The 9,793-nt window shown below is 46.7% G+C and overlaps 3 protein-coding genes and 1 pseudogene across 4 annotated transcripts; all 4 read left to right on the top strand.

Moving 5' to 3' along the window:
* Positions 1-518: 518 nt before the first annotated feature.
* TEOVI_000344900 (uncharacterized protein) lies at positions 519-1,277 on the top strand (the record flags this gene model as incomplete). The annotated part of the gene is made up of 1 exon (XM_067226352.1): positions 519-1,277. The coding sequence occupies one exon, from the start codon at positions 519-521 to the stop codon at positions 1,275-1,277; it is 759 nt and encodes a 252-aa protein (XP_067082453.1).
* Positions 1,278-1,904: 627 nt separating this feature from the next.
* On the top strand, positions 1,905-2,384 carry TEOVI_000344800 (Cytochrome b5-like Heme/Steroid binding domain containing protein, putative; the record flags this gene model as incomplete). The annotated part of the gene is made up of 1 exon (XM_067226351.1): positions 1,905-2,384. The coding sequence occupies one exon, from the start codon at positions 1,905-1,907 to the stop codon at positions 2,382-2,384; it is 480 nt and encodes a 159-aa protein (XP_067082452.1).
* Positions 2,385-2,944: 560 nt separating this feature from the next.
* On the top strand, positions 2,945-4,936 carry TEOVI_000344700:pseudogene (annotated as a pseudogene). The gene has a single exon. A coding segment is annotated over exon 1 (1,992 nt).
* A 1,097-nt stretch (positions 4,937-6,033) lies between these two features.
* Positions 6,034-8,085, top strand: TEOVI_000344600 (serine/threonine-protein kinase, putative; the record flags this gene model as incomplete). Its single annotated transcript, XM_067226350.1, has 1 exon — positions 6,034-8,085. One exon carries the CDS (start codon positions 6,034-6,036, stop codon positions 8,083-8,085), a length of 2,052 nt encoding a protein of 683 aa, XP_067082451.1.
* Between the last annotated feature and the right edge of the window lie 1,708 nt (positions 8,086-9,793).

Genomic DNA, 9,793 nt, shown 5'->3' with positions numbered 1-9,793 from the left:
TGTGGAGGTTCTCAAGAAGTTTGGTCTTGCGTAATTCACATGGGATTCACCGAGAAGTCTCTGCCGTAGAAGCGTGGCTGAGGTGCCGTCTGAAAGGTCTAATCTCTCTCTAATTTTGTTCATTTACTACTCATTTCTTGTTTCAAAAAGAAAAAAAAAGAGACGATATTTTTGCTTGTACGGTTGCTTCACCCAGCAACTGTGGCACCATCGTTGGTTGCGGGTCCTGCACTGATGATTTGCTGCGTGTCGTATCTGGATTTTCTTTCTTCTCACTCTTCTCGTCTATTTTCCTAATTTCCCTTTGTTGGGTAACGGTGGCATCTGCACTTTGCTGTGCTTTTTTTTTTTGGGGGGGGGCGTCACCTGTGTACACCTCGAGGTTTTTTTGTGTTTTAGTTCGAATATTTTTGGTGCTTCCTTATCGAAGGGACTCGTCTGACCACGACAAAAGAGTTGTAGTTTTTTTTTTTTGCAGAAGTAGGAAGTGGAGTGACGAGAAGGACTAGTGCGTTCAGATGGAAAATAACGATACGACTCCATCCAATGCCAATTGTACTAGGGGCGATGGTGGTGTAGAGCGTGCCATGACTTGGGAGGAGTACAGAAAGAAATATGTGGAAGAGCAGCGGCGTAGGTTTCGGTTGCATCAACAGGGCATCAACAGAAATGATGGAGAAGGCGGGGCTATTAGCGAAACAAATGCAAGTGCTCAAGCCTCTTCACTACCTTTACAACAGCCGACTCCTCAGCCAAATGCTCCGGAACAACAGCAACAGCAGCGGGAGGAGGAGGAGGAGGGGGCGGGACAGCCAGTGCCACAACTGGTCAGAGCGGCACTGCGCCGAGGATTGACCCACTTTTTGAACGAAGAAACGGTAATTCAGGGCCTCCGAGTTGTGGGACGGGCGGCGCTGGCGAGCGTACTTGTCTTTCGCTCTTTCAGTGTCTATAACGTTTTTGTGATGCTCGGGATTTACATGGGATGGTGCTTGCTAAAATTCATGTTTTCCTCTGTGCGTGTGGAAGGGTCGAGTGAAAGGAAGAGAAATCAGGGAAGGGAATCCGTTCAACCGGAGGGAATCAATCCTGAAGGGACGGAGCCTCAAGCTGCACAAGCGGTTCAGCGTGTGACACCAGTTCGTAAGCTCCTTTATGTGATAACTCGCTGCGCCACCTCCTTTGTTCTAAGCATATCTCCAACATATTCGGTGGAGCAGTTGGAGGCAGAGTTGGTTGCAGATGGCATAGTGGATCCTCATCTACATGTGGACTAAACAAAAATGGTTGTACCTCCATTGCAACTGTAACACCCCATGACTGAAGCGCCATGCAGTTGCTTTTCATTCACTTCTTTTCTGTGCTCCATGTATATATATATATATATATATATATATGTGTATGTGTGTGTGTGTGTGTATGAGTTACGTATTGTTGAACCGCATTTTGCTTTTCTTTGTGCTGAAGGGTGGAAGCGGCATTCGAATAATGAGGTGGCGAGTAAGGGTGGACGGGTGCAAATGGTGTTTGGAAGGAGAAAAAAAAAACAGTGTCTCTATTATCTGCCTCTACTATCTTTACCTCCTCTCCTTCTTGCTGCGTCTGGTCGGATGTGTTGGGTCCCGGTTGTTGCCGACAATTCCATGATGCTAACGATGATTGCATGTCATCTGCGTGGATGTATTTTATTTTTCCTTTGTCGCTTCACCCTTTTCACTCTATCAACTCCCTTCGCTGTCGCATGGCGTAAAGAGACAAGCAGCCACAAGACGACACAGACAAGAAGCTAGCGAGCCTGTTCGTGTTTTTTTTTCCGTGGGTTTGAAAGGCGTGTGCGTGGAGTGACCTACGACGTTGGGTATTCATTGTTGTACTGTGAAAGAAAAGAAAAAAACTTGCAGGGGATGTCCCTCATTACTTCACCGGGCGATGCGGGGTTTGGGGTACTGCTTCTTTCCTTTGTTTGTGCATCAACGGTACTAATATTCTTGAAATTAGCTATTCGGAGAAGACAGCACTTAAAAGAGGCGGCGCCCCCAACCATTTTTATTCCCCGTGGTTACACGGTCGAGGAACTTAGTGAGTATGATGGTGTGAAGTCGCCGCTTGCTTTTGTCGGGGTGCGGGGCATTGTTTACAACGGTGCCACTTCTTTTTACGGAAACAATGCGCCTTACAACGCATTTGCGGGTAGGGATAGCTCGCGCCACTTTGCGAAAATGGATGTGGGACGGCAAGAAGCGAACATGGATTGGACGACACTTAGCCCATCACATATGAAAACTCTGATTGAGTGGGAGGCATTGCTGCGTAGTAAGTATGAGGTTGTGGGTTGGATTGTACCATCCGACAGTTTCTTTAAGAAGGATGAAAATTTAGCCTAATGATTCATCTGTGTGAAGGACTTTGTTTCCCGCTTTCACATTCAGTGCCCCACACGTAGGTATGAGCTACACGTGCATAAATACCTCTAGAGAGGAGTGGCTAACGCTGACGTGCAGAAGGTACGTGTGTGAAATGGATTTATTGGACAATCAAGTTACCGTGAGCCTGCCTGTTAACCCGTAGTAGGTAGTTGCGGCTGCCACTGGCAGCAGAAGATCCTCCCACTTGCTGTTGTAATTGTGGTAGTATATTTTCTTTTCGCTGCAGCGTCATTTGCCTGATTTCTTCCACGGCATCTGTGCCTCGCCGAGTCCGCCGGACTGCCGACTCTTTGGACATGTGCTGGCCTTTTCCTCTCGCTCTTACCTGGCAACACGAAATAACTCTCTTCCCTCCCCTGCTGCGCATATGCACACACACACACACACACACAAAGAAAAAAAAGTAAAACAAAAACAAGGACGGTACGGAGAATTCGGGTTTCCCCCATCGACTTCTTCGGCTCCTTCGCAAATTCTTTCTGAGAACCCGGTTGGTGCGGGAAATAAGCTAACAGTATATGCGCCCCAACTCGATGCTCCCAAACATTCCAAGAGACGTTTCCCCTCACGTTGTAGCGAACAATAAAACTTCTCCACGGAACACTCCTCACCACCCGGCACTTGCGGGGGTTGGGGGTCTTCCCTCCACACTTGTGGTTACTAGCGGAGAGGAGTTAACGGAGGAATCAAAAACATACACGCCCATCATCACTGCTTTGCGGGAGCGAGTTGCCAATTTGGAAGAGGCGCTACTTACTGCCTCCCGTTGTCTGGAGTTGGCAAAGTCTGTTGATGAGAATAACGACAGCTCCACACGTAACGCCGGGGTGCATCAGCAATACTTTTGCGTTGATGAGGAACCATCACAGAATGGCGGCAACGAACTGATTAGCACCCGTGATGTAAACCTTACGGCAACATGGCCGCAAAAACTGCCCTCATGGTCACACGGAGAGAAGTTTCAGAAGTATAGGAAGGATATAACCAGCTGGTTTGGTTGCAATGAAAAACTAGTGGTTGACAGTTCCCCTGCGACTGAGATGGACGGGTCTGAGGAAGTAGTGGTGGTGCCGTGTGGTGGAAACGGGGGCGCCAGTACCAGTTGGAAGGTGCCAACGTCCTCCAACCTCCATGTTGAGCCGGTTATTGTGATAGATGTCACTGGCTTTGTGATGGCAAAAAGGGAGGCGGAGGCCAGCGCCTCGGCTGGTCGTACCGGTAACGAGGAACTGAAGGATGATCTTACCGTGATTATTCGTGAGTTGAACGAAGAAAACGAGAGACTTCGGGAGGAGACTGCCGAGGTGGTTGTTAAACTAAGCGAGGAGAACAAGAAGCTGAAGGAAGAGACTTCCGAGGTGGTTGTTAAACTGAGCGAGGAAAACGAGAGACTTCGTGAGGAGACTGCCGAGGTGATCTACAAACTGAGCGAGGAGAACAAGAAGCTGAAGGAAGAATCGAGTGAATTGGCTCGGCGTGTGGAAGAACGGGTAAAGCAGCGGCAGGATGAATCTGCTCAGGTGCCGTGGGATCTGACCGATGAGGAGGGCACAATACTCGGCAGACCCCCTGCGATGTGGCCGCCTTTGAGCGCCGCTATCCAGGAGGACCAATGTCGAGAAGCACAATTGGCGACGCTGCAAAACAACTTGAAAAATGCCGAGAGTAAACTTTCAGTCCTTCAGCAAGAGCGTGATGCAGCCCTTTCCGCAAGTAGTGATGCTGAGAAGTCGCTTGCATCGTTACGAAAGGATAATGCGGCGTTGAGGGCAGAGGGCGTGCGGTTGCGAAGCGAAATGGAAAAAGCAAAAGATTTGATCTCCCAGTTAGAAACGGGGCTTAGTTCATGGTCAAGTAAGGAACGTGAGCTGCAGCGTCTTCGCATTTTGATGCGGTTCTCGGAGCTTAAGAAAGACAGCGACAGACTACCTGATGTCCTCGGGCAGGTACAGCAGCTCGAGGAGGAGCGTGGCCGCTGGTTGGAGGAGAAGAGGCGTTTCCGTGACATGATTGAAAGATACCAGCGCCGCCTGGAGGAACTCGAGTGCGAGTGTAACGTTCTCAAAGAAGGCAAGGCAGTATACGTTGAGGCGGAGAAAAATGCGGGGAGCTCCCCGGTTGGGCCCTCGCCTGGCGTGTCGAGTTCGTGCGACTCGATGTCAGGTGGGCGTGCCCCTGCCGAGCGCACATCGGACTCAGGTCAACCACCCAGCGAAGGCAGTAGTAGCAGTGTTAGCACTGTTCAGATATTAGAGGTGAAGCCGCAACATCGGCCACAGCGTCCCGCAACTGCCATGGTAGGAGAAAAACGACTGTCTGGAAGTGCGGCACTGAACTTGAGGAGACTTCAAAGCGTTACTGAAAGGCCGCGCTCCAGCAGACCTGTACTTTCCATCAACAAGATATACACAGCCGCCGCAAATGCCAGCACCAACAGAAGCCCAAGGCTCAGGAAGCTGCTCAATGACGTGACATCTTCAAGAAAGAAGAGGCGGTCCACAACCTACTGATTTCGTCACGGATGTAGTTTGTATATACCTTCAATGCGAGGGTTGTCGTTGGTTTCGTTTTTTTTGTTTTTAATCCTTCCTTTCACTTTTTCACGCTGCCATGGTCAGCTTACCTCACCCCGACAGGTGGAAGGGCATGTCAATGTATCAGTGTGCTGCCCGTGCCTTCGGCTATATGTACGAATACACATATTTATTTGTTTGATCATACGCATTGTTTTTTCTTTTGTTTTCCGACCGGTGAGGTTCAGTGGGAAAACGAAAAAGCAATATATATATATATTAAAAAACGGGTCCCTAGAAGCAAAATTCAGAGTGGAACGCTTTGCAGTAGACCAAAAGGAAGAAATACGCGCTTGCGTACTTTCCCAGTCTTGTAGATGAGTTCTCAACATCACTTTTTTCTTTGAAAATCTTCTATTTGTTTCAAGTAAAAATTTTCATTTCCACCCTGAGCCCCGTTGGTTGTGCTACGGTACCTTACTCTTCTCTTCCTCTTAGTATATTACTACTTCCACGCATTTCTTCCCGATGATCCTTTTTTTTTTTTTTAAAAAGGAATACACCTACCGTTATTTCTTACCCCCTTTCAGTGAATGTTATCAAAACTAAGCTAAGGCATTAATACCGTTAATACCGCAAAACGCTATACAAGAAAGGCCTCCACTAGCGAAAAGCAGATATCGTAAGTTTAAAAGGAAAAAGGTGTTGCGAAGTGTATAGCAAATATATTGTTGTGGGAGGCACTAGCCGGTTTGACATGGTGAGGAAGTCAGTAGAAGAAAAAGACAAAGAACAGCCACATGTTCAAACTTGCGGTAACTTCAGTCGAACACAATCGACCTAGGAAACTACACCTTCCCCCTTTTTTGTTTTAGTCTACAAAACCATTTATATTCGTGCACTTGGCCGTCACCAGGCCCTGGGCCACACATCCTCTGACTCGTATCTTTTCCTCTTTCACTTATGTGTGTATGTGTTTCATTGGTCGTAATTTTACCCCTCTTCTATAGCTCAAGAAGTGTTGTAGTGCACATTAAAGCCGACCGCATCTGTTGGTGTGCTGCATTTGTGTTCGTGCCCTTCCTTTGACGGCAATGAGCGGCAGTGCAACTACGGCTCTGGCCCCTCATGAGTATCGTGAGCAGTCAGAGGCCGGTGCCAATCTGTCAGATTGTGTATTTCAATCAACAGCGTCTGTAGAGGTTGAGAGCGCATCTGGTGCAATTGTTACTCACAGGTTAGTGGATGAGGAGTCGGGCATGCGGGCAGATGCCAACTCTCGCTGCGCTAATGGGACTGAAATGCCTGAAGTAGCCCATGTTAGCGATGAGTCTCGTGTAGATGCTGCAGAGGGCGTTGCGCCTCAAGTCTCCATGAAATTGGATCAGAGAGCGGATCAAAACTGCACAGATGCGGCGGAACGTTCTGGTGGTGCTGTTTTAACTCAACCTAGTGGCGGTGGGTGCGGAACAGGCAAGAATGCCAATGATCCAGCCATGGTTTCATGTGTAGCGGCGAAAGACATGCTTGAAGTGAAAATGGGTAAGAAGACAATGGGACGGGCAGATCCCGTACATAGTGCGGGGCTTAGTGCCATTATGCGTCCTCGTTTGATGACTGTGGCCCGTAGAGGGCAGGCAGTTGCATCTTCCCTTTCGACTGAGTCTCTGGCAGTGCGTGCTGCTTCGTCGACCAAAGATGGTCATGGTGAGCGAGTTGCAACTCACGTGAATGCCACAACCTCCGATGTTGTAGGCGCTGCATCAGATATCCAGTCTAATAGTGTGCCAAGTGCAGAACCACGGTTGAGTGGCCGGCATAATGATGATGAATCAAAGCAATCTAGTACAGGTATGCATGTCGCTAATCACAATAACCACGATCATCGTAGGCAGGATGCATTTGCACCCCAAGTACGTTCTTCAGGTGTTGTTACTACTGTTTCTACTGCTATTACCAATGCCGTCCCAGTGCCTGCGAATGTTACTTTCACAACGTGGGCTTCCAGCGGTAGGAACCCTCGTCCAATAGTTGCTCTTAGTGTTCATCTGTCTGAGCTGTATCGGCGCATAGATGAGTTATGTTGTCAACAAAGAAGGATGGCAGAACCAGAGCCAAAATACAATGATGGCTTCGATGACAAGGAGGGACATTACTTGGTTCTTTATGGTGAGGAGATACTCAATCGGTACACTGTGCGTGAGTTACTGGGGAAGGGTAGTTTTGGAACTGTCGTTCGATGTTTTGATGCGAAACGACAGAAGAATGTTGCACTCAAGATAACTCGTCGTGGACTTAGTTTTCGAGCGCAGGCGGAATTGGAGTTTGACATCCTCTCGGGCCTGAACGGAAATCCCCGTCTCAATAACCTCGTTGTGAAGTTATTCAAGGCGTTTAATTGGCGGGGACACCTTGTCCTTGTATTTGAACTGCTCACCTACAACTTGTATCAACTCATCAAGCACACGGGTTACCGTGGAGTTGGACCTCGTGTGGTGCGGAAGTTTGCCTTTCAGTTGGTCCAAGCTCTACGTGAGCTGGAGGAGGCGAAGCCCAGTCCAATCATTCACTGCGACATCAAGCCCGAGAATATACTGCTGAAGTATCCCAATCGCAGCAGCATCCGCCTCATTGATTTTGGCTCCGCAACTTATACCAACAATGTTATCCATCGTTACATTCAAAGTCGTTATTATCGCAGTCCTGAGGTTATTTTATACTTGGAATATGGAACTGCGATTGACCGATGGTCATTAGGCTGTGTGCTTGTTGAGTTATATACGGGGTTACCGCTATTTGATGGGAAAACAGAGGCAGCACAGCTTGCACGTTTTGAAGCTCTGCTTGGCCCCGTGCCAGTTGATATGTTGGAGTCATCACCGAAACTAAATGGATTTTATGAAAAAGTGGGTCGGAACTACAAATTAAAGGAGCCTCTTCCGCCGCATCGGTCCCTGAAAGCCGTTCTCGGTCTTATGGATGGTGCCACTCCTCAAGAAGCTCGCAGGATTCCATTGGAAGATGAGGTGGAGGACGCCCTTCAGTTATATGACTTTGTTAGCCGCCTTTTGCGCTACAGAGCCTCTGAGCGCATGAGTTGTGAGGAGGCATTACGTCACCCCTTTTTAGAACCGATGAAGCGATGAAATTAGCTGGCAATTACTCCAAGCGCCTATCCCATGTCAGATGTTGATATGAGAAGAAAACAAAGGTGATGAAGTAAGAAATGGATGCGATCGGTAAGGGAAGTGAGAGAAAGCGAAAGAGAAAGAGAAAAAAGAAAAGAAGGAGAGGGTGAAAGCGTCACTTCGTTTATGATTGCCCAGGGCTGAGAGTAACAACAGCAGCAACAAAGTAATAAACACCGATGCTAACGAACGGGTGAAGGGAGTTGTTTGGGAATCTGATGAGTAAAGAGAGGATGAGGAACGCCGGCGGTGAAATAAAAAAAATGTCTGGCAGCTGCAGGGTGACTTGAAGTGAAAAAAAGAAAAAAAGAAAAGCAAAATAGTACCCATCCAATATGCGTTCCCTGGGAGTCTGAGTGAGGGGTGAGGAGAGGAGAGGAGAGGAGAGGAGAGGAGAGAGGAACTCCATAATTGTTGGTTTTCTTTTGTTTTTTTTTTTTTTTTTAAAGGAAAACCCCCTCTTATATTGCCGTTGCGTATCACTGGCTGATAAAGATTTTGTGTCGTCAGGTTGGTTCAATGCTGTTTTTTTTTCCCCCTTTCCTGCCCGCATCTTCGATCCTGTCGGCGGTCACTTTCACTTTTGCTCTCACTGTCGCTTTCGTTTTTTTCTTTTCTTTTAAGGGTTCGTCACATTAACCACTGAAAAGGAGCAATCCCTGTATGAAGAATGGCTGCCTTCCTACTGTTATCATAATTGTTATTGTTTGGAATCATGGGAAGAAAACATATGCGGGAGAAAAGGGATGGTAATACGGTAGTACACATCAGGGGCAAATAACTAAACAGCTGAGTTTGCGAAGTTTCTTTTTTTCTTTTTCTCTTTTTTTTTCCCCCCTCTCTCTCTCTCTCTTTCTAATTTATCCGTGAGTGGGGGTGATTATTGGCTTTCTTATATCAGCGATGGCTCATTGCGTGTTGATTAGTATTTAAAAAAAAAAAAAAAGCAAAAACAAGAAGAAAAAAAAGCTCGAGATCACCAACGGTAAACAAGCAATAAAACAAAACAGAAAAAATAAAAGTAAAAAAAAAATATATATATGATATTCAAACTCGGAAAGCGGAGGTCATGGACCACCCAAGCAACCGCAACAAAAGTAAAATAATGGAAAAAGAAGAAAAAAAGAAAGAAAAGATAGAAGGCGAAGCCAACAGGGGAAGTGACAGAATGAAACGTCTGACGAAACAAAAAAGATGAACTGAGGAAATAAAATGGAGACACAGAAGGGGAAATATATAAAAAGTGAAAGTGAGAAAAAAAGAAAGAAAAGAAGCCCTTCACGATGGCGGTGGAATGGATTGCAGTGAGTGGAACCTAAATAAATAAATATAAATATATATATATGTTTGTTTGTGGGTGTTTGTGGGTGTTTGGAAATAGCCAAACGATATCGAGCAGATGCTGAAAGGAAGTTGTCATGCAAATAAAGTGAAGGCAAATAACAAAGGAGAGGGAGCGAGGGAGGGAGAAAAAGAGAAAAAAAAAAAGAAAAAAGAAAAAAAGAAAATAGAAAGAGACATTCAAAGACGTAAAGCAGAAAACACAAAACAGAAAACAACAACAACAACAATACCATTAATAAGTGGGAGAAATGCGTAAGTAATGAAATGCGCCGTGGTCCTGCGTGCGAGGTCGTGGTTTCAGTGGTTGACCATTTTGTTTATG

Source organism: Trypanosoma equiperdum (genome assembly GCF_001457755.1).
Source record: "Trypanosoma equiperdum strain OVI genome assembly, contig: ctg_747, whole genome shotgun sequence".
Classification (NCBI taxonomy): Eukaryota; Euglenozoa; class Kinetoplastea; order Trypanosomatida; family Trypanosomatidae; genus Trypanosoma; species Trypanosoma equiperdum.
The sequence above is the reverse complement of the archived record's forward strand: the minus strand, read 5'-3'. Positions and strand labels throughout refer to the sequence as shown.